This window comes from Tinamus guttatus, unplaced genomic scaffold (assembly GCF_059628265.1).
Source record: "Tinamus guttatus ecotype Peru unplaced genomic scaffold, ASM5962826v1 Tinamus_guttatus_pri_ptg000056l, whole genome shotgun sequence".
In the NCBI taxonomy this organism is placed as follows: Eukaryota; Metazoa; Chordata; class Aves; order Tinamiformes; family Tinamidae; genus Tinamus; species Tinamus guttatus.
The window spans coordinates 1,513,995-1,539,219 of record NW_028288590.1 but is presented as its reverse complement, the minus strand read 5'-3'; the positions used below and the strand labels follow the sequence as shown (position 1 = coordinate 1,539,219).

The 25,225-nt window shown below is 35.8% G+C and overlaps 1 protein-coding gene across 1 annotated transcript in view; it reads right to left on the bottom strand.

The window, feature by feature from the left end:
* Positions 1-25,225, bottom strand: part of LOC104575099 (RP1 axonemal microtubule associated) — a 166,632-nt gene that overhangs the window by 120,562 nt on the left and 20,845 nt on the right. Inside the window, exons 5-16 of the mRNA XM_088540133.1 lie at positions 23,093-23,225; positions 18,056-18,207; positions 17,391-17,469; positions 15,713-15,788; positions 14,066-14,142; positions 13,935-13,966; positions 13,667-13,796; positions 10,825-10,928; positions 9,012-9,185; positions 8,165-8,377; positions 6,342-6,519; positions 4,535-4,687 (exon numbers count right to left, since the gene is read on the bottom strand). Coding sequence (XP_088396259.1) covers positions 4,535-4,687; positions 6,342-6,519; positions 8,165-8,377; positions 9,012-9,185; positions 10,825-10,928; positions 13,667-13,796; positions 13,935-13,966; positions 14,066-14,142; positions 15,713-15,788; positions 17,391-17,469; positions 18,056-18,207; positions 23,093-23,225 — 1,501 coding nt within the window. The remainder of the gene's footprint in view (positions 1-4,534; positions 4,688-6,341; positions 6,520-8,164; positions 8,378-9,011; positions 9,186-10,824; positions 10,929-13,666; positions 13,797-13,934; positions 13,967-14,065; positions 14,143-15,712; positions 15,789-17,390; positions 17,470-18,055; positions 18,208-23,092; positions 23,226-25,225) is intronic.

Below are 25,225 nucleotides of genomic sequence, written 5' to 3'. Positions count from 1 at the left end.
TAACTGTAATGAATATAATCTGCACTGTGGATTAATTTTCTTTTGTTTCTCTTAGCACATTTCTCACCCATTAATTGGCTTTCAAATTCTTGGAAGCCAGAGGCTCCGAATGCATAATAGAATTCACTTAAGATATCACAGAATTCATAAAAGCCAATGCTTCTGGTTTGTTCAAGAATTCCCCAGTGCATCAGCATGCTTCCAGCTGGACTAGATAGCTTACTATCAGAACCCTCTGCTTTTTACTTTGCTTTGTTAAAATACTAAGCAAAATAAAACATGTATGACAGAATATTGCAAAAATAATATGACTACAATTTTGTTAACATTAAAATAAAAGTGTGAGGATAAAGTGAAACATGGTTTTAAGTACTTGGAATTTGCTTCTTTCAAAACTTATATGAGCAATAAATTCCACATTTTGCTGAAACATCAGTGAAGCAAGTTGGGTAAGTGAAGATGGTTCAGTACTGAGGCAGGGTTGTGATTTTCCCTTTTAATTTCCTCAAAAAACACTTTTATCATATTTCATAAATGCTTTTTCTTTTTAATTAGCTTTACTTTAAAAAAGTATATAGTCAGTTGGACTATCTATGTGAAAAACTCTATACTAGACTAAACACGCTTTGAAGTTGAATTTGTAACTAAATCACTGAACCTGAAATTTTAACCTATGTGAAATTTCACAAGCAATTTCAGTGGAGTATGAAACAATTAGAAGGTCTACAGTAAGTAGGGACTAACTTGTGAATTTAGGGTGAATTTCTGCCATGGTAAAGACTATAAATTTGGTTAATTATTTTTTAAGAAACGTGGAGCTGTAGTAATAAGCAGTAGTATAACTTTGGAATGGTTATGGGCATTAAGAAATAGAAAGAATGTTATAAAAATGGCTGGTTTTATTGTATTTTTCATCATGATTGAGATTAAGTTATTCTGAAAGAAAAAATATCCACACACTAAAAAAAAATAAGAAGATTAGCACCTGTTTTATGGTTATCTGAATCAAAATTTTATGACTTTTTTTCTATCAGTGATTGAAACATCTATCTGTGATTGAAACAGTGGAACAAATGCTGCATTATGGGACATAGCAGAACCCTAAGAATATTTTAAATTTGTCAAATTTTCAAAATTGTTTATTGTACCAAAGCAACCATTTTTTAAAAATTGACAATTTTAACATTTTAGATGAGTTTAACATCTTAGAGATACTTCCCATAATTGGAGCCCTTCATTGTTTCCGCTTGTAACTCAGAGAACCAGAACTCCTTCCATCTATCTAACACTACACCTTACTTATTTAGGTAGAAGATGCAATTCACAAGTATTCCCCAACAAACAGAATAAAATAATCATGAAATATACTATTATTTAAAAAGCATAAGGAATCCAAAGCTGCTCTTCATCCTTCATTTTAACTAAAAGAAATCCATACCTTGACTATTGCTAACCAAAGTAGCTCCTGCAAACAAGGAGCAATGCCTACCTAGTGAAAATAATTACTGTATTCTTATAAGGCTTGAAATACAATTTTGCCACATAATATACTGGCTCTTTTTACAAATGAAAATCAGCGGCATTGACATGCTAAAAATATTCCAATTTGAAAAGAGGATTTGTTGGTTACCCTGGATTAGTCATGGGAGTTTATACACTTCAGGGCATCATGATGTAAATCCATTGTGACAAATATTCATTCTGATAAGCCTGCATGAGAATGATGGAGAAGTCACAACCCTCCACACAGTTTCATAAAAATCACTTTACTTCTGACTTTACTTACCCAAATCTAATATAAAACGGAACTAATCTGGTTCTAAGAGATCGTATGTTTGAGTAACAGTCTTGAAATAATCATCAGTGAAAATAATGTTTGGAGCAGAATGTTATGCAGTAATGGTTCTTTGGTACCATCATTTCCAAAGTAAATCAAATAGAAATTAAACAGATCTTATTTCTATATTATTTTGCATTGTAAATAAAAATTAATAATAACTAATAAAAACTGTTCCAGACATGCAAGAAAGGGGCATGGAGGGTATGGAAATTACTCCTCAGAGACAATTGGTTAATACTGAACCACAAAGTTGTTCTCAGCATCATGAGCTTTCTTGTCTCATGGAAACTTTTGAACCTCTCACTTCAGTTCTACTAACACATGCAGACATGTTTTCACCAATGAAATTTAAATGTCATTTCAAAAAAATAGGGGCAAGCAAAGGGGAAATTCCTTCATGATGATTGTTTGATAGAGAGTATGAGAGTAGTCTATATTGTAAGGGGGGCTGTTGGTTTTGGATGGTTTTTGCATCTCATAAATTAATAAGATTTTAAAAACCCACAATTATTGGTTTGAATCTTTAGTGCATTCTGCTTCACATCCTTTACCCCTAAGCTTTCTGTGCTCCTCTAACTGTAAACAAATTCTCTCCTTTCTGTCTTGGGCAGCACAATTGACCAGTCTCGAGTCTGGAATGTGTTGCTTTACATGTATTCTAGCTGAGGTGGTCTTTGTAGGGTGAAAGCAGTGATTTTGCAGAGAATTTTCACCCCTACAGCTGTAGCACAGTTTCTGTTTAATCCTAAAACCAGAATTATTTGTGAAAGCAATAACCAGAAAACCAGAGAACAGTTAGCAGATCCAATCATAGAAAAGATGGCCTGGACCATCTAAGGGTTAACCTGTTTCAAATTGGGATGTTAAGTATAGAGCTAGAATGCATACTAATTACAGACATCATGCTTTTCTGAATGTTAATTCTGAGAATAAAGAAAAACCAAATACGGATTAGAAATTAAGGCTCACCCCCAAATATCCATGGTCAATTTTTAAAGTATTCTGAGGGAAAACAGCTAATAATATTGAGCATTTTCTTTGAAAGGCAGAGTAACTTTGATGTTTCTATTCATTTTACATAAGCAGAATCTACTTTTACAAATGTCACACATACTTCTAACAAAGTGCTATATTCTTAGCCAATTTTATGGTAGGTATTGCTTCTATAAAAGTGTCTTTAATATTCAAACCTTAAAACACGCTACTTTTTGTGTATTGTTGCCTTGAGTTTTAAACTCAGCACATCACACTATTTGCAGACAGCCCACAACACTTTGGGAAGGCTATGTGACACAGTAATTCAACATAAAGTCCCAGATTAGAAACTGAAAGTGGGTGTTTTGAGTTAAGAATGGAAACATTGTCAGAAATATTTAGCAGTAATTAGAAATAATAATCCACACCTCTGAATTCAAGCAATGTATTTGGTTCAACTCAAATTGTTTCCAATCTTTCCTTGCACTGCACACATACAGGCTATGTTTATTATTCGTTCACATTGGCATAAGGGTTTTATCTATATTTCAAAATAGCAGTCTGAACAATAGGCCAAAAAAAATTAGCCACCCGCTTGAATCGTTTGCCCTATGAATGCCTTTGGGACTAGCTCCAAGTGATTTTGCCTATTCTCCCATACCAACAATCCCAGCCATTGGGATTGCCCATAGTCTTGCCGTTAAAGCACATTAAAGGGGACAATTTTTTTTTTTTTCAGCTATGTGGTTGTGCCTCAACATGTCATGTGGATCTCAGTAGTTGTATTCACTCCATCTATTTTTGATGGTGATATTAGACAATTCAGGTTGTGAAGACACAGTATCCTTGAGAAGATCAAAATAAATGAGAGGCAGGAAGCAACTTGATTATCTCCACTCCTTAACAGATGTATCACTACTTGACTCTTGTTTAGCTCCTTAGTCACAGCTTCTCTAGTTACTATCACAGAATCATAGAATCATAGAATGCTTAAGGTTGGAAGGGACCTCTAGGGGTCATCCAGTCCAACCCCCCTGCACATGCAGGGTCACCTAGAGCACGTGGCACAGGACTGCATCCAAGCGGATTTGGAAGATCTCCAGAGAAGGAGACTCCACAAAGTCTCTGGGCAGCCTGTTCCAGGGCTCTGTCACCCTCACTGTTAAGAAAGGAGAGGGCTACTCCTCCTCCTGCCTACTAGGGTGTTGAATATTCCTAGAAAATTTTTGATATGGGAAAATCATTGCTTTAGACAATCTATGAAATTTACATAGCTCAAGGAAAGCCATGACTGGAGCAGTATTTAACTATTCCTCCTCACCTAACCATAGATATGAAGCTAGCATGCAGTACAGTAAAACCTTACTCTTCCCCCAGTGAGTGAAAAAGAAGCTAAAAAGGATTCTGACATAAATCTGGATAGCACAAAAGGGAAACATTCCATTCTTTCAGGGGGCTTTGGCTAGGTCTCTGCCTGATATTAGCTTACTAATTTAGGCTACAGATTTCCCCACAGGAAGAGGAAGAAAAGACAAATAGGTTAGATGCCTAGATGCTTAGAAAACAATATTATCAAATTATTTAACAGTTATATGATGATCATTGACTAAATAATAAACCAAAAAACACTACTCATTGTCCTTAAGTCCCTGTGAACATGCATAGAAGGTAGACATAATGTAGTATTACATAAGAAATTTGTTGTAAACTACTGCTTACCTGTGGGTGGAAATGTTATAGGGCTTTGGGATCCTGGCTTCTGGACTGGTTGTTGCTCAGATTGCTCATTGGCTGGTTGGTGTTCAGATTCTCTGAATTCTTTTTTCTTTCGATTGGGTGCTGCAGATGTTCCCATGGGCTTCTCACGGCCAACTAGAACAGTGAAATGCAGACTCTGTCACTAGCTACAAATCATTTGCTTTTTCTCACTCACAGAGCATAGATGCAATGACAAACACTAATAATAGACCTTGCAATTGTTCTACACAACAGATGCCAAAATCTTTTCTCTATAGCCTGCACAGCCACTAGTAATAGGCTTTCATTGTTAGCAACATGCCATGAAAAGTGGAAAAAATATGGCATGCCAATAGAAATTCATTTACTGCTTTGAAAAATCTAAGTAACAATTTAACATTGATGTATGAATCAAATGACTTGCTCAAATGTAGTTTTTCTCAAGATAAGCTTCCCACTCCCCCGATGTTTTCTTTCTTAAAGCAGAGAATGCTGAAATGAAAACTGCTGGAGGCCATTTCTGATAACATTAAATAGCAAACAGACAAATCTTGGTTGCACTGCCAGAAAATATTAGCTCCTTGCATCTTCCTTTTACAGAGTAAAAGGAATTGGGAGAACCTGAGCCTGTAACAAAGTAACTTTTAACTTTATTTTAACAGCATCAAAAAGCACTGTTTTGTTAACTTCCATGGGAAACCCAATCCTCCAAAAAGTACAAAAGAATATTCTTTCCTCATTTCTGCAAGGATGAAGTATTCTTGCCACCTGAATGGTGGAGATACTATTACAGTGGCTTTCACAATGCCTCAGTGCTTCTTGGTTAAAATAGACATAAATCAAAATAGCAAGACAGACTGTATGCTATGATACTTTCCCACAGATGATCAAAGCATTCTAGATGAACTTGCTCTGCTCATATCTCAAAAAAAAAAAAAAAAAAAGACTCTATTCAAACTTAATGGTTATTTTTTTCCACGTAATGTTTCATTTCTTGATCTCTGCCACATTTTCTACAAGATATGAATTTAAAAGGTGTAATTTCAACATGCTCTGTAGGTTTAACACAAATCACCTGGCTAGTAGTAGTTCACCACATGAAAAACTTAATTCTCCTGATGGAGATGAGACAAGCAGGCAATCCAGTGACCATGATCCAGAAAGTGCTGAGAGAGAATTTCTTGGTCCTTGCTAGTCAACTAGAACAGTTCAGCCTAGTGAGATAGCATTTGACTGCCATAGCTTTCACATCTAACTATAGGGCAGAAGAAACAATGCACTTGGGGGTATGGAGAATTGTACAGTATTTTACGCCGTTAAAAATGAAATCATCCTGACAACTGACAGGTATATTTTCACTAAAGTCTACAGCTTTTCTCATAAAAATAGGAAAGACTAGTATAGGTCGCTGCAAGATAGAATCTCCCAGACTTCCCTAATCTGTACCCAGAATGGAGAACAGATGCAGGATATCAACTCCATCTCTGTCCTGTCACCTGATAAGTGTCTCATACTCAACATTTTATTTATTCAGTAAAAAAGAAAGAAAAGAAAAAAAGAAAAAGATTTATTCTATTTCCTCTGAATGACTTACTGAAAAAAAAATCAAAAAATTAGCCACATAGGAGAAATGATGTGTGAGTACAATAAACTTTTCACCTTTAAAAGTAAAAGTAAAACACAGCAAAGTGAATCATGCAAGCCTAACTTTTATGTTTTTACTTTGAGTTTTGCCAAACAAAAACACTAATCAGTAAAGCAAACTGTACCATATTAAGAAATCACGTACATTTGATGACCTGTGGATAGAATAAAATGTTTCTCTCTCCAGTGTGAATGACTGGCTTAGCCTGGCCATCCGGCAGAAGACCAACATAGATTCCTTTGTTTCTCACTGATTCTAGACTTACAGATCCGCTTTCCAAATTATGCTCAATTTTAAAGTGACAATATTCATCACCTGTGCCCTAAGAAATTGAAAACAGAAACATAAATTCAACTATTGAACAGATGTGGTTAGGAATTTGGATGTTTACTAAGACTTACTTATTACTTTCTTCTAATTACATTTTAAATTTGGATTCTTCTTAATGTGTTACATTATTGCACACACGCATATCTGCATCTTGGCCCTATTTATTCTACTGTTGTCAGGTAAGATCAGTCACATAATCTAAGTGAAAGACCACATGTGAAAGCATCCTGAGTCATGTTAGGATTTAGCAAAGTCTAAGATATCTTCAAAGCAGTTTCTCACATAGTCAAGTCTCAGGAGAGCATGAAGCGTGAAAGGTCTATTATAAGTAACAAAGGAAATACATATGTATTTATACATAATGCCGATTTGCTAGTATTACATGACCTAATGTTGTTATATTTTTCTGCTTTTGATAAACTGCTTCTACTGCCTGCTCTTAACATTTTTAATATACATTTCATAGTACTTACAGGATAAATTTAAAAGCCTTTACTCAATCAAAGCCTCCACACACTTCTAAGAGGACCAGAACTTTTGCAGCAATAAGTTAACATGACTGTGGATTTAAAAGCACACAGAATCATGCACACTAATGTTCCAGGCACAGTTATATGGCCTAAGGCACCGGGGTTCAGCTAGTCTTTAGAACATGACAACTTCTCCTGGACAATGATGAAAAGCAGGCAATAAAATCCCCATTTGATATTCCTTAGATCAAACTCCCTTTCATATATTATACTTTTAACCTCAAAATGCATTAACTGCTAGAAAGAAAAGCACAAGCTGCATGCGAATCTCTCCTTTTGGCAAAATCTGTTGAGTCAATGGAATAACTGTCATATATCTCAGCTGCTTACATCTTAATTTTGAATTAGTGTTTTTGCAATAGGTCATCAATTTAAACATAATACCACTTTAAATCACAAAAAAAAAATGTTTGCTTTCTATCACATTCAAAAGAATTATATCAGTTATTATCAATAAACAGATACAGGATGAGTAAACAGTGAGTGTAATGGTTAAATTTGTTTCCTCTTAAATTTAATTCCAGGTAGAGAATATTATGTGTCTAAAAATCAGAATATTTCAATCATTTCTCAAACTTAATTTTATTCCTAAATACAAAGACTATTTATAAATGCTAAGGTAACTTCAAGAATAAATTCTACGTGGTTGGCTGATGAAAAAAAAAAACAGATATTTAATTTCAATTGTAATAAGAATTGTTCAGTAAAATTGGGGACACCCAACATCACACCATAGCACCAACCAAAAAGCTCACATCAGTATAACCATAGTTATTTAATAGAAAACAGATTGCTGCAAATGAATCTTGACACAGCTATCATCAGCAATGGATAGGCTTCAGTTGCATCTGCTTTCTCAACAATTTAAAAATATAATTAGATCTTTACAATCAAATGTCAAATACATCTGACAACTTGCCTTGCTGCATTGCTTTCTTTCCTTGGGCAAATGAGGGAGAAGATATGTCCAATTTTAAATTTGAGCAATGCATTTATCAGATTTTTGTCCAAGAAACTCAAAAAAAAAAAAAAAAAAAAGATTCGCTCCTATCACTAACAATTTACTCAAGTAACATGCAAAGGAAAATACAAACAAGAGCTGCTTACTGTTCCATTACACTGGCCATCTTTTATCTTCAGATACATCTGTGGATTTCTCACACTCTCAAACATGCAGACTCCGGAGCTGACTTTATGCACTTTCCAGTAGGATTCCTGCTGCTGATGTCCTGTCCCACTGCAACTCCCATTGGGTCTAAGCGAGAGAGCCTGACAGAGGCTGGTGTTGAGCAGGATGATGGCACCGTGGAGAAACACACCCTTCAGATCAGAGACAAGAAGTCCTTCATCAAGAGCACATCAAGAGCACACCCTCCACATTTATCTCTGATATTCTAAGTGTCTATACTGATTTAAGCATTTTTTTTCATGCATTTCCATGCATAAAATGAAAATAAATGTCCCAGATAATTCAAGTCTTTGAATGTGTGCTTTAATGCTGTGCAGTCACTAATTTGAATAGTGGAAGCCCTTCCCTACCCCACAGTTTCATTGCTTTCTACCGCCTAGCAGTGTAGCATAATGTTTAGAAGACAAGTCTTTTGGCAAGTTAAAAAACATTAATTTCAAATTGAGTAACTTCTTTGCCGCTCTCCAGCTTTTGCATACCTTCATTCTCTTGGAAAGTTTCCTTAAAATTTTGAAGATACATCTTTTATTTCTCTAGGTTTTAACTTATTTGCACGTCAGCCTCAAGATCTCCATACCTTTCCCTTGAAGAGCTGTAAAGGAAAATTTCCCAAGTAACACCTACCCATTAAACTGTAGTTTAGCTCCACCTCGTGGAAGAGGACCACTCTTTCAGCTTGCAATCCACTGAGATTTAATTAAATACAACCTGCCTTATAGGGCTAAATTTCCAAAGGGCCTCCTTATGCCTCTCCAGCCACCTTACCTTGACGTGCACAACAAATTCTTTAGAAAGTCCAGCATATCCTGTTGTTTCGTCAGCTACTTTGCCTTGAAGACTGAATGTAACGGTGTGACCCGGATTCCTGGCTGACTCCAGAATGGCACAGCGATTGGGTTGCATGTGTACACACAGCTCACAGCGAGTCTCGCCTTTGCTCTAACAGAGTCAAAGTCAGAAAAATCAATGATACGAACTGCAAGACATAGTCAAATCCAAAACAGAGAGTATGGCGACACAGTTTCAGTATCACTCAAGTTTCTACATTACACTGATGCTAGCAGTTTAATGTGAAAATGGCTTTCTGTTCTCTCAGACCTGCTTGCTTTTTCATACTTTCATATTTAAACAAAACTAGAACTTTAATAAACATTAAATGCAAATAATCAACCAAATAATTTAAGAGACTTGTGGTTCACATAATTTCACATTTTTTCAGCATTTTTCAAAATTCAAAAAATTAATATTTCTAGAGAAAATTTTCCTTTACAAGACACTACATTTTGAAGAGAGATTTTCACGCTCAAAAAAAAATCTATCAGACCCTATATAGACTTTGAAAAATAAAGGAAAAAAATGGATGTATTTCATAGGCGATTCTGAAACAAATAAGATAGCATGTCCTTCAAAATATGATCAGATGTGCATTTCAAGGTCAATGTCATCTTTTTATTGTCATTTTGGTTTATATTTACATGTCCTTATTCCAAGGACCTCAAAGACTTTTAAGTAAAAGCATTTTTTTTTCTCATATTCCCTGGGAAACAGAGCAAAAAAAAAAAGAAAAAAAAGATCCAGGTTGTTCAAGCTCATAACATGTGTCAGTAGCAGAGATGAAAAGACAAACCCCAAAATTCAAGCACGCAGTTAATACCCTGTTGTGGTGATACATCCTGCATGCAATGGCATTGGCTGCAAGAGGATCTCTTTATTAGAATTTTACTAATGAACATGAACACTACATCCTGCATGCAATGGCATTGGCTGCAAGAGGATCTCTTTATTAGAATTTTACTAATGAACATGAACACTAGCAAGTCCTGCAAGCGGATCTGACAGTTTGCCTGGCAGCTTGTAACTATTCCCATTGAGAGACCTAATTCTGCTGAGGGCTTTCTATTCCCTCTAATGCCAGTGCACATCATGTAAGAGGAATGGGGCCTGCTTTGACTATTAGATCATTCACTGATTAAATAATAGAAAGGGAAAGAGTTTCTTTCCTTGTCAGTAGGGAGTTCCATCAGCAGGAACTAACTCCACAGCTCCATTGCCCCCTTCCATATTGCCAGTGCTGAAGAAAAGCAGTAGTAAGCCTTTGAAGATTGGATGAAACAGTAAGGATCAAAATAAAGCTGGAATATTTTAGTTGGTTTATGATAGGCAGATCACTTAGGAACAAAACACAAAGGAAATAAACGGGCATTTAAAATCAGCCCTTAAAACTCATGTTCATCCAAAATGAGGAGATATTTGGACATTCCAAGTATCTTGTCATCATGTGGCAAGTCAATATAAATTACAGCTTGAAACAGTCTGGTATTGATACACAAAACCAATTTGTCCGTTAGAAAAAATAAGTAAGGATTAAAAATTGGACTATGAGATATAGTCTATAAACAAAACTTAGGTTTGAATTTGCCTAGGAATGGCAAATAGCAATGGTACTGGGTCCATTCTGCAGGTCTTAGCTTCTTATCTGATCGGAAGCATGATTATTTATTAAACAGATTAAGACCAGTATTATATTTAGTCAGATAATGAGATATTATCGTGAAACAGGAATGAAAGCATTTCCTACCTTTCCGGTTACGTAGCCACTGACAACAGCAAGAGCAAGATGTGGCATCTGATGACTGCTGAATACATATATATTTCTCCTTTTGACAATTACATCAAAAATGCCTAAGAGTTTAATGAAAAAATAGTAGAAGCATGAAAGATTATTAATTTGTATTTGCATCTAATTACAATATCTGATTTATCATTTTCAAGGGGAAAGAATGATTTAAGTATTTACTAACATAAAAATTTTGAAATGTATTTTTTAAAAAATTTAAAATTCCGTAAAAAGGAAGCCAAGGATGTCAATGCAATGAACTGCGTTATAGTAACTGAATTCCTGCAATGTAAGTAGTGTAAAACTCTCAGGCAGGAAAACAATTTTTCTATATTAATATTAGGATTTATAAAGCAAATTTTGCAGTGAGACTCATGCTTCTAAAATGTTTAATTGTCCAACATGCTTAACAGTTGCCTCTTCTAGCTCCATAATAGTGATGAAATGACACTTTTATTGTCCCCACCAGCAGCAGTTGATTGTTATAACAACTATTGCACTATGACTTCAAATCACCCCATTTGGAGGCTGCAGCTGCCTCCAGATGAGTCCTGGGGGATATAAAACTTTGGCAGTGTCACTGGGAAAAGAGAATTATATTCAGGCAATGCTCATTGTGCTCATTGGGATGGCACCACAACCTATAGGAGACCTTGGACCTAAAATAGTGATGTGATTTCCACCGCTCAGAGCAACACAGGAAGTGATGCATAATTGTCCATTTGGGTCTTCTGTTTTATATGGAAATAGAATTATCTGGGAAATTAAAAACCCTGGACCAATCATCACCTGGTATAATTTGCCAGGACCACTTTGAAGACCTTTTAAATATATTACTTAAATCTGGTAAAAATCTAGGCTCATATTTATTATTAAGCAGTTCTACCAATATCTGAGATGTGCAGTTTCCTGTTAGGAAATATAAGCGGATAGTATATGTTGGAAGACTTTATTCCAAAACACATGCATAGCAGCAGAGTCCCAAAATGAAAATTTAAATCATAATTTTTCCAAGTCAATGCATTGACATTGACTTCTGCTGTACTTGTTTACATGCTCGAGCTGCCATACAAACTACTGCATATATGAGTAACCCAAACAAATCTGACAGAAATAGAGGAAGATGTTGCTCTGAAGGCAGAAAAATTATATGATAGGTGCCTATATTAATTTTGTATTGTGTTCATTTTGTGCACGGAAATATAAAAATAGGATGACATACTTCTTCGTGGGTGAATACGTTTATTCCTCTGATATCAGGGCAACTTTATAATATTGTAAAAAATCAAGCTTTTTCTGATCACTGGTTTAATTCCTCATTGTTACTAAGTCTTTGGGAGGCTGCACATCGTATTATTCATGGAAATATTTTTCTGACTTCCAATATAATTAATTAACAGCCAGTCTACACCAATTTCTTTTTGATCTAGCTTTGTTTCTAAGATAATTAATTATATTTATTGTATTTAATTACTGATATTTGTGGTGGTTGTGCATTGGGTTTGCACAGTTACACACAGATTGATCATATAGCTCATATAAACTTGTACAGGTAATATTCATGGGGAATTTAAACACATAAAATAGCATGTAAAAATGCTCTAAAAATATAAAAATACACTAAAAATGTGCAGAATGCAATAAAAAGGCAACATGCTTGTATCTGAAAATACCACTAGAAATGCATTAATTTTCAGAAAGAAAAGTACATTGGAAAAAAATCTGCAATGTGAATTTGAATTCTACATGTCAGGAGATTATGAATATTGTGATGCCTTATGAAATCAAATCAGACAATCCATCAATCAAAGACACAACATTAACAAACAGCAAAGGTACGCTTCCTGCATCAGCATAGCTTAGAGATCAAGTTCCTACGATAGTCTGTTCTTTCACTAACCAAGTCACAGTTTGTGATCTTGAGTGGAACTCCTCAAAGGAAGGACATTGCTGGGCAACTGTTTTTTAAGCACTCTGAAATGTTCATGCAATAGTTCAAATCTCTTGAGTTATTCAGTGTTCAAATCACCAGACAACTTGAATTCAAAAACCAATACTGATAAATCATAAAAATAGCTTTATCAAAATAGAATAAATTTCACTTTCAATGCTTGGTAATACCACCAATACCTCGTATTATCCATTCAAGCTTTTGAGCAACAGTTTTTCTGAAATGCTTTTATTAGCTATGCTGAGTATTATTTCACTGCTCTTCCTGTACTGTTTCATGCGTGCTTTAAGAGTCTATTCTGTCATTACTTCCAAAAAGATGTATGCAAGGTCCCAGAAAAGATGTGAGAAAGGCTGAACAGATCTATCACTACCAAGATAAGAAAAATACTGGTGCCTGATCTCATACTAGCTAGAATAAGTGCTAGTATCATGGTAAGATGGAAGATGATAAACAGGAGAAACTGGAAAGAAAACCATTAAAACAAAAGGCGAGGATGAAACAAAACTGGAGGATTACACCTGAAAACTTGAAATTGTTACTTTTTAGTTTTGGTGGATCTGTTCTAGTTACAGAAGATATTAACTGTTCTTGATATGGCAGTTCCAACACAGATCATCCAAACCCCAAGTGACAAGAAGTTTCTGTTTTCTTAGAGAAAGGCAGTGAAAAGATATCATGGGAGTTTTTTTTTATTTTTGTTTCTTTCTTGCAGGTAATGTAAACATCTCTTTAAGGAAGAAGGTAGATCTAAGATTCACAGCAGGAATGACTACAGAAAGATCCCAGGGAAATATGAAGTCCCCCGCTTTTGTATATTTTATATATAAAAACAGATGAAAAATCCTTTACCATATTTGTTTTTCTTATCACCAAGAGCATCAACTTTCCCATCTGGACTGAGGCATATGAAACCACGGGTGAGCCTGTTGTAGAACTGAAGCTTATTTCCTTCTTGAAACTTCCACTTTTCAGCAGCCCACTGGTTTTGTAAACAAGAAGAAAAGACTTATGAGAAGATGCAACACACTAATTTGAGGTACATGAGAAGAACTGACCTCAAAGCCCATTTTCAATCACAATAATAGTTTAAGAAAACAATAAAAAAGTAAGTTCTTACACTTTCCTCACTCTTGAGCCTCAGCTCTTGCCCTGTACAGACAAAAACCACATGATTAGTTTACACAGCATCCTCAGGCCCTGTGATACATCCATAGTTAGGCCGCGTTCTCCCCACCAGTTTTCACTTACTTCCAGAAAATGGGCCAGAATCTGTCACGGTCAGTTCTCTAGCGATTTTGCCATCATCCTGCCCATGATCCAGCCATCTAAAAACCAGAAATGATTTCAGTGTTTTAAACTTTATTTGTAATTCCCACAATACACTGTGCATGATATTTGCATGCTAAATCCTTCTGTTGTGTTCATTAGGACCCCAAGGCTGCCAAACAGTATAAATATCTGTTTTTAAGGAAATGAGCTTGGCTTTTGCAGAAGTACATTTTGATTTGTTTTCTTTTCTGGGGGCATGTGTGGGTGGTTCTTGATGAAACATATACTTAAATGTTTTCCTGAAGAGATATACAAGGGGCTAAGGCAGTAATTTTAAATCAGAGGGATCAGATTGAGCCCAGATCAATAACGAAACCTGCAGTGGCATAATGTTTTCTCTTCCTGTCTACAAAAGGCTAGAGCAGGATAAAAACTTTACTGTGTTCTGCAAATCCCTACACAGAAAGGCAAATACAACAGACAACACTCCTGCTACATCTCAATTATATTTTTACAATGCCTTTGTACTTGCTTCACATATACTTACCTAAATTAAGTCTAACTCTGTTTCAGTCAAAGGGTTTTACACATTATGAGTGCAAAATCAGCAAGAATGGTATCAAACCCTAGCAATAACTAGCACATACACTGTATTTTTCTGCCTGAAATGGATTTGAACTCTCCCTAAATTATGTATGAAACTAGCATTATAGATCTCTTCATAGCAGTTCATCTCATCTAGAATACAGAAGCAAAATTAGGTCAGGCAAAGATGAGGTGCTGTTTCTGATAGGCAGAAAGCCCTTACTCACACATAAATCAGCTTCAGTGTGCACATCGCTCACTTGGAGCTGTCTTAGGCAGTTATTTATTTACTCAGAGAAGTGAGAGAAGGAAATAGAATTGAGATGTCACTGGCAAGCTCTAGCTGTATTCATACGTGACTGGACTTTGCCCTTCCTAATATTTGCACTGATCTTTATCAATTAAGATGTTGAGAATTAACCAGGAATAGATAAAATTAGAAGTGAGCCATAGAACAGAAGATTCAGAGGAGCAATATCTGCAGGGGGAAAGTCAGGAAAATTAAAATTGCTTAAAATTATGTTGCAGTTGATTAACAGACCATAAGGCAAACAAGAGGAAAAGAGATGCTCAGATAGCTACCTTAGTGATCACCATTCCACAAAAGCTTGAAGGCTGATTCTGAGCTCACCAAGCTCGAAATATTCCTACTGATTTCTATAAAGTCGGCTTAGTCTTTTAGAGATATAGCAGCCCACTCTTCTGAAAAATCTTGTATTTTATTATGTAGAAGGATCAGCTTGTGTCAGATTCAAAGTTTTGGATATGAAGAAAGTGCCAGAAAATACATATTACATATTTCATAAAGTGCAAGAATGGAAACTTTCCTTGCAGGATTTTTCACTGATTATTCATTATCTCTATTGTATCAGGTGTTAAGGTAGAAACAACCTTTTATCATCACAGAATTGTAAAATGAATCAGATCATTTCAGCTCACTTTTTAGGAAACATGCTTCTCCATTGATGGGATATTTCAGAAGAAAAAGTATGAGCAAGTAGAGCTTTATTAAAAACCTATCCCAACTGAAACATTACCAACCTGTGACAAAAGAAAGTATAATCCAGATCTGTGATAGGATCCTTGATTACAACCTTGTCCAGAAACCAGCCATTTCCTTAAAACAAATTTCAAAATAAAAATTAATTTATGAGCAGTATATTTAATGAAGTCTGGCTTCCTGTGCCTTACTGTCCTGCACTGGAACTGCAATGTCCAGTCAACTGCAATGTCAGTTCCAATGGCAGATTTCTAGTGTCACAGCTGTCCTCATAGCTGTACAGGAGACAGTACATGCTGTAGACAGGTTGGAGTCAGCTTATGGGTCTGCAAGCTGCTTGTTCTCTACCTAGCTGTCATAACTGTGATTACACACACCACTCCTCACTGCCCATGATCAAGTCAATTTTTTTGACATGGTTCAGTTCTGAGGCCTTGATATTAGGAAAAAATATACACAGAAAGAGTAGTCAACCATTGCAACAGGCTGCCCTGGTTTAACATGGCTTAACATGCATGTTGCTGAGGGACTTATGGTTGGACTTGATGATCTTGAAAGTCTTTTCCAACCATAATGATTCTATGATTCTATGAAAAGGATCTTAAGACACAATGAAATCTGGGCGACAAACAAACTGAAAACCAAATCAAAATCAAAATATAACTCAATTATTGGTAAGAAATAATTCTGTTATCAAGACTGAAACGGGATTGCACTTTATCTCACTCTGATCTACAAATGTCCAGCAGTCCATAAAACTGTGAATGGTCTATTGAAGGTAAAAGACAAATGTGAGACTGTTATCAGCAGGCTTCCTTTTTTTCTTTTTTTCAAAAGGGTTCTTGTCTGGAAGTTTTAGAGCGATTTGCAAACCAAAGAGGCCAAAGACACCTGGACCAGAAAACGTTTTTTCCTCACACTTTCTCAATGCAGACAGACAGAGAGAAACTCTCATTGCATTTGGCATAGCTCGTCTGAGTTTCTATGTGTACAGTACAAATGAATTTATAATTAAAACAGAAATAGCGGAGTACTTCCTTAAAACAGGAAGTTGCAAACAAAACGCGGACTTTCACTGAGAAATTCACAGCAGGTGGCTGGGGTAGAGAAGGAAGGCAGGACCTTCCTCCCACAAAGGGTTTTCTCCTTTTCCTATTTTCCTTCCCAATTCTATGTAGTCTTATGAAGAAGAACTGCTGAAAAGCTGTAGGGGTGACTATTCTTTATTCAAAAAGTCTCCTTTTTCAAAAGGAAATGTATTCATTAATTGCATTCTTCACCAGTTGTCTACCACAAAAGAGATAAACAAAACCTCCAGCAATTCTCCATCTAGAAATAGGGCAGGAAAGAGTGCGGCACAGAAATACCTTAGCTTCTCTCTTTCATTCCCTCAGAAGTATCTGAGCATTATCTCTGAGTGAGCCCCGGATCAGAGGCATCCAGCAACAGCCACTCATGGAGGGGGATTACAAAACAGTTGTGCTCTTTCCTTAACACTTAGAGAAAATATTGAAATGCAGGTAAACATGGGAAGAATGGGATATGATTGAGCATGGGGGAGAAAAAAGGCAGAGAATTATTTTATGACTTGTTTAACATTGCCCCATCTGTACAACCCTGCTACCTGATTCAAAATATGCTGCTATTTTATACTGCATTTAGACTCAAATGTTTACAAAATTCTGTACACAGTATTCAGCAATTATAAACACCTCTGACCTGATCCAAGGCCATTGTGCCCAATAACAATCTTGTAGAGATGCCCAAGGTGCACAGCTTCAACAGGAAAGTTGTCTGTCTGTAATCAATCAACAAAAATTCACTAAGATCTAAAAAGCAAAATAGTCTTCAGCCATGGAATCCAAAAGATCTTCTTAAACCCATAAAACTTTTGTCAAGCATGATCTATAAAATATCAGGTAACATCAGGACAAATCAAGCAAGACAGGATTCTTGAAACAACAGAAATAATGAAGCCTGATCACTTTGTTAATAGGAGTATTTCCACTCAGATGAGTGGATCAGAGTCAGAAAACAGAAACCTATTCAAAACTTAATTGACTAAATAGTTACAAACTGCAGCGGACTTCAACATTAGAAATGCAGATTTAAAATGTAAAGTTTCATTTTCTTTCCACCTATTGACTCAAACTATTTAAAGAATTAAAAATAAAAGTATGCAGTTTACCTATTGCATAAACAAATTTTAAATTATCTTCCTAAAACAGCTATGCCTTCTGAAAGTAACTTTAGCTTAATTATGCAATTTGGGAGGGAATATTGAAGTACAATAATTACATTTTTTATAATTATACTTTTTTCTGGGATAACTGAGAGAGAAAAACAAGCCAAACACTTCAGAAAATATATTGTTTTTTACTCACTTGTCCTTTTAAAAATTTCTTGGGTTTTGGTGACCTGTGTAGCTGTCTTGAACCTGTATCACCTTTTTCTCCATAGATAGAAATATAGACATCAGCTTCAGTTCCAGCATTCCACAGCTCTCCCGTTGTCACATGCACTTCATAGATAGTCACTGAAAATAAAAGATGACAGCTTTTCATATAGCAAACACTATCATAGTTATAGTATCATACAGCTGCAAAAGTGACTATAGAGTTTCTTTTAGGGGCAGCTATCATATAAAGTTTTTTTAAAAAAATCTATTAAGTAAAATAATGTACAAGTTTGTTCCTGTTTTTATATTTATGTTTTTTATCCCAGAATGCCACTGTGGAGAATGCAAACAGAACTGAGTTTTAAATGCACAACAGTATTTTTTGGTTCTGCAGCCTCTCTTGAAGTCATCATAAAGCAGAAAAGTAAGGGACATAAGTTTAAGTTTAGAATGATCATAAGTGAGATCAAGACTTAAACAATCAACAGATGTCATGAACCTTTTGAATGTATTGGTTAACTCAACAAGCAAAAATGTAGCACCATTGTTTTCATTTTCTAGGACCTTAGAATTGAGAAAGCTGTGTTGCTTTAATATTTTAGTGCTTCATGCAATAGGATAGTATAAACTTTTATTATATTAATATGAAAATTCTTTAAATATTGTGAGTTTGTGAGGAAAAATCTAGGACCTAAATTTAATAACTACTTAGTGGAAATGTATAATCCACAATAAAACAAAATCTAAGTCAAAATCCCTGAAGCTCAAGATGTTGATATGTAAATAATAGATATTCATATATAAACTGTACTTATTAAAATATAGATGTAGGAAACCCAGAAAATTCAGAATTTGCAATTATACAAATTATGCAGTAATATTCTTCAGTAGGAACATGAGAAAGGAAAAGTTTATAGGCAGTAATAATATTTTGTTAGACCAAATGAAATACAAAAAGAATGAATGAAAGCCAGAGAAAACAATCTCCTGTTCTGGATGTAGATGCCCTTGTCCTTCTCTGCCTTTCCAAACAGAAAAAAATTTCTGGACTTCTGGGTCCAGAACCATACCAACATTACCATCATTCTACTATCCTTCCCACCTGAAATATGAAGTTATGAAGTTTGATTCCAGTACATCAGTAGGAGATTGCTCAGATCTCACTCTTCTGATGGCCAAACACGTTCATTTAATAACCAGTACCAACTTACTCATGAGCAATCCATATCTGGACTTGTGCCAAGTGTTTTTTTTCCAGTCTTCTCTTCATTTTTATTTCTTTATGTTTATCTCATATTTATTCATATGGCATTTCTGCATGGTTTACCATACAAGCTGCTCTTGAGCAAGTTTAGATAGAAGCAACAATCTAGCTAAATCAGTATGCAGTCTGCATGCATTATTTTAATGCGCCCGCACAGAGCACTAGGATTAGGTTGCTTCTAACATCAAAGTGAGCTCATTTAGATGTGCTCACTAGGTAGCTCTACGCTCCACTGGAATATTGTACTACAGACATACTCTGTAAAAAATTCAAGAACAAAGGCTTGAAACAGTTAAATAAACAAATCTAGCATTTTAAACAAGTTTTGACACTTCCCTTACCCTTTCATAAAGCTAAGGATCATCCTAGAATTTATAATTCTTACACTTTTTATCCTACATGTTATTAGATTAGTAGTCTTTCCTTTAGATACTCCATGGATTAGTTTTCAGAACAGAGACTGAGAGAGGGAACTGTATTCTTTACATCTATTTTGGTCTATAAGTATAAAACATTATATTTGTAAACATGGTACTCTAAATTTAGTGTTAGAGTTAAGATTATTTGTGAAACTTATTTTTTCCCCTCCTCTACCTATGAATTATGAGAAGTAGGACAAAAAAGTAGAATGTACTTCTTTGTCTGATCAACTAGATGGTAGGGGAAAAAAAAGCCATGTATTCATGACAGAAGCTTTTGACGGTTTTTCTCAGAATATAGCTGTCTCAGTACTTAAAATAATTTTCATTTAAGAGCTGTCAGCCAATATTTTACTTTATCTACACTGTGTACCATGTCACCACCTGATCTATTTACTTTCCTATTTTTCTCTAACATATCTGTGTAAAATGATATCCCATTCCGTGTAGAGACTGTAGTAGAGGCAGGATGTAGAATTCATTTCTCCATGTCCACACTCCATATCTAAAATCATGACAATCCTCTATCTTCATACATTTCCCTCTTACATTAACTATCCATTTTCGGTTTCTGTGACATGAAAAGTAGAAGTCCAACAGTCACCAACTGCTGTGTAATGCTGATTTATCCCCAGAGCATAGTGCAATGGCATATAATTAAAGACACTGTCATAATTCGTGGGTAGAAAGGGTCAAAATTAGGAGAGTTCAGGAAAAAAAGTCAAATGTATTGCTGTTTGGTGCCTCAAAATCAGAGCCATGAAGTCTCTATGTAATATTTCTTAACAGTTTTATTTAATTCCCACATTTTTTCTCGTGAATATGAAAGACTATTAAATCAAAAAGTGTTTCAGCCTCATCTTGTTCAGAAATTGGTTATAAAGTGCCTCTCATCATCTCTCTTTTAGACTGAATCCAGTCCTCTTCATTTGTTCTGTTATCAAACTGTCTTCTCTGAAGCTAAAAGCTCTGCTTTCTTTTCTTCTCATGCTGAAATCTAACATTGGCAGAAAGCAGCAGAGGCTCTTTCAATTACTGAGTTAGAGCAGAAACTCCCTTCTCCCACCCTTCACACAACTCCTCTTATACCGAGTATGGCAAACGTATACAGACGTTCATTTCTTCCTTTGCTGTGTGAGGGTGACGTTACCAAAGATAAAATGCAGATTGAGAGAGTCGTTTAAGTGTGCTGTTGTAGTTTATGATATTTCAGGATTACCTGATAATAAAAATCTTTCATTATTTATTTATTTCAGAAACAAAGGAACAACTTAGAAAGAAGAGCCTGAAATTAGAAATCATGTATGTATGGTCAAGGTGCCAGAATATTCAGTAAGGAAGGAAGCTCTGGAAAAGAACCGATATTGCAAGGTAGGAATTCAAATTTATTCAAATTAATTACATGTTAATGATAATTAATTAATAACATGTTAATGATCATTAATTACTGTTTATTTAAAATATTGGATTTTTTTACTATTGCACTAGTTCCCCTATGCTTATAGTATTAGGAGTCTCCCAAAGAGATCAAACCTGAGAGGAAGGAGGCTCATTACTTCTGGGATTTTTCATTTCTTGGGGCATAAGGATGCAGAACAGTTATTCTGCATCCCAGTTCACTGTGGTTAGTGCTGGACAACACTTCTTCACAGCATTTCATGAGCCATTTACTTCTGCTAACTAGACTGCTGGAAAAAGTCTTTCCTGCTGTTCTTTTTCTTTCAAAGGCATATTAATGAGTCACACACAATTTTTTCCACTCTTCTTTTCAAGTTCTTAACCTCAGTGCTCAGTCATCATAGGCACAAATACAGATCGAGGCCACTCAGCTCTCCATTACTAAAATATCTGATGGCATGTATCTCCACATTCACATGCCTTTTCCAGACACTCAAATTATCTTTTTTTCCTCCTCCTCTAGCCTGTACCCATAAAACTTACGGGGGGTAACGTTTCATACCTGATCAGCAAAAGTACTGCAATACATCGAGTATTGTTATACTATTAAACATTCTGAAAGGTAAGTCAGTAGCTTTTGGAGCCTAATAGTGGGAATTTCTCATATCCTATTAATCTTATATTCTGCAGTTTTCCCAGAAAGAGAGAAGAGGAGGACCTGGAACACATCCCAGGTGGATCTTGCTCAAGAGAAAACTTCAGTAACATTGATATTGCAATGACATTTCTCCTATCACATGTACATCCTAAAAGATAGGAATCTCTACAACAGCTTCTTGCTTCCTCACCAACATCTCTCCTCAGAAATGCTGGTCCTGCTCTGCTCCTGTGCTTTCCTGGGGCTAGGAAGCAGCAGTGCCAGCTGTGGAGAATGGAAAAGGAAGCACAGCCTTTGCCCACCTCCTTCCCATTGCTAAAGCAGAGAGACAGTATAGCAAAAATAATCCCATATAGAATCATAGAATTGGAAGAGACCTTCAAGATCATTAAGTCTAAACATAAACCCATCACCTCCACACCTGTCAAACCATGTGCCTAGGTGCCTCAGCTACACGTTTCTTGAACATTGCCAGAGATGGTGACTCCACCACTTCCTTGGGCAGCCTGTTCCAATGTTTAACTAGTCCTTCTGTGTAGAAAATTTTCCTAATGTATAACCTGAACCTCCTCTAGTGCAACTTGAGGCCATTTTATCTTGTCCTATCTGTAGTTATTCTGGAGAAGAGACTGAAGCCTGCCTCACTACATGGGTGACAGGAATTGGTACAGGACCGCAAAAGATAGGGCATTACAATCACTAATACCACAACAGCAGCAGCACCTAATAATGTTGCCATTGTTTAGTATCCCGGGCCCTTAAAATTACAAAGCAATCTTGATATTAGCATGAAAATGATGGGGATTTGTATACTTGTAAAAAATTGAAAGTGTTGTTAAAGTTTTATTCCAAATATAGAAATTAAAATTAAAACAGCAGCTGTAATAGTCATACCAAATTATAATCCCTAGCAGAATTTGTGATCTGACTCATGATTGTCATATGTTTCTTCTGTTTCCTGATTTTTATGAATGTTGTTTATGTTTATGTTTATGTTGTTACCATTGTTGTTACCATTGTCTCTACTTTTAGATGCTGAAAGTCTTACCAAAGCAGGAGTCTTTTTGAAAACAATGGAAAATTCATCTCATTAAGGACTCTGCCATCTCCCCTTCAGTGAATTTTAACCTTTTTAATCTGAGTATGTCGAGTAATCAGAGGAAAAGTGCACAGAAGAAGCATTTTAATTGCCAAAAAGTAGTAGAGGGACTGATGAAAACAGGAAGTGCATCTCTATCAGCCTGAGTTTGTGGCCTGACTTGGCTGATGTGGTATTAGGCTTACCTGGAAGAACTGGTTGACCATGATGTAAAACAGGAAGCTCCAGACAGATTTCCCCATCACCTTGGTCCCAGGTTAGCCATCGACGTGCAGGGAAGTAAAACTGCTCTCCTGAGTAGAGGTTCAGCAACCGCACCTAAAGCAGCACCAGGAATTACAATTTAAGTCACTGCAACCTGAATTGGAGTAGTAGAGGACTTGATGTCTGTGGGAACCTGCTGAAATCTGTACAGGTAAAGTTCTGTGCTAACAGATAGGATCATAGAACCATGTTTTTGGGGCATGCCTGTTCCCTGGATACAAAAATCTCTGACCCTTCGGGTAACTCAAGTAAAGTGCCACAAAATTGGAATTATTGGCTCAGATACCTTCCTGAAAAGAATAGCCATGTTGTTCAAGTTAATAGATTCATGCATACCTGCACCAGGTGGCATGGTTTACCAAACAGTAATACTTGCAATAGCATTCTTTTAACCTGTTTTCTTATTACAACAGGTATTAAAGGAACAGGTTTTGATTCGTTAACACTGCTTGTGGCATAAATCCACTATGAAAGCACTAGACACAACACCAACATGTCAAAGACAATTTTCTTCCATAAGAAGAAAACTTGTACATAATATGAAGAGACTGTGTGGTCACACCAGCTGAAGAAAAGAAAGAGCTTTAGTTAACCTATAATTCAAAGTTTTCCATAGTCAGCATTTCAAAAGTTGCTATATATTTGAATAGTCCTTGATTTTGTTAATTTATGCTAGAAGCTATGCTAGATTTCGGTACAACTGAGAGAAGCGAAGGCACTTCTACCCATAATTTCACTCCTGCTCTGAGCTTTATAGAATCTAAGTTCCTTAATTGGAATATTAAATAAATTAAAAATTACTTGGAACACTTTAATCTTTTTTTTGACTGCTTATATACTAAACTTTAAAGAATGAAATTCTTCTCATCTGAAAAACCTAGCATAACCTCAGACTATCAACATCTACTGGGAAATCATGAAAAGGGAACTTGGAGTTAGAAAATTAACACCTCTGTGGTCATTTGCAAGCCTCAAACCATTTCAGCTTTAGGAGAGCCACAGATATGATACAAATTTCGGGTTTCTTCAAGAGCTTTTTGAGCAGAGTGCATATAGTTTCTTTGATTCTCTCCCTAAAATCTCAAACAGGGAATGACTAAACCCTGGTTGATGGATCACTGCCTAAAACTGTGGTTGAGGTTTGAATTGAGGTTTGGTAAGGAGAAAAAATGAAATTTGTAAACCATTAATCAACAGGATACACTGAAGTGCTAAATCACTTCTTTTAAAATTTTCCTATTGGCTTAAATTAAAATGTCCCAGCTGGGAAATGAGAAGACAAAAAAAAAGCTTTTTATTTTTTCTTTCTTTTTTTTTTTGTCAGACACTTTTAATCTTTCAGTATGTGTTATATACAACCACACACTGTAGCTTCTGTTCACAAAGACTGATGTACAACCAGCATGGAAAAGTTCATTTGTTGAGTCAGATTTTAGGATAACCAAAACTCCTAAAAAAAAATTAAGCATAGAAATGAACCTTTTACACATTTAGAATTCACTGTTCTCTTCTAGCTGCTCTTCACCTCAGGTACACCTCATTAGTTGGTAACCTGTTCCTCTGCATCACAGGACAAAACTAGGAGTCATTTTTCACCCTTTCATTGTGTGCTCACATGCACGTATGAAAAGAAATCAGAAGTAAAAAGTATTTTAAGGGGTATTCTGACTTCAGCATTCCCCAAAACAAAGCAGAGAAACAAATGCTTCAGCTTTCCTGTCAGGCAATCCTCACCTCAACTGATGCAGATATAATCTCAAGAATTCTAGCATGAAACTTCTTAGACACAGTGAAGTGCATATGACACAATATTTTGATGTAGGAATACATGACTAGAGACTCAAAGGATCCTGAACTTTAGCTAGGATTACCTAAGTCACACATGAATGGTCTTATTACTGAGTTTTGGTCCTAAATAAAAAGAGCTAGTTAAAGCATGACATGGCCACAGAGCTCAAACACTCGTTAGCGAATATGAAACTTCAGTGGGCACTTTCTGCTAGGTATGAATTTACCCTGAAATATGAGTTGTGATAGTGAGTTGACCTGCAAAT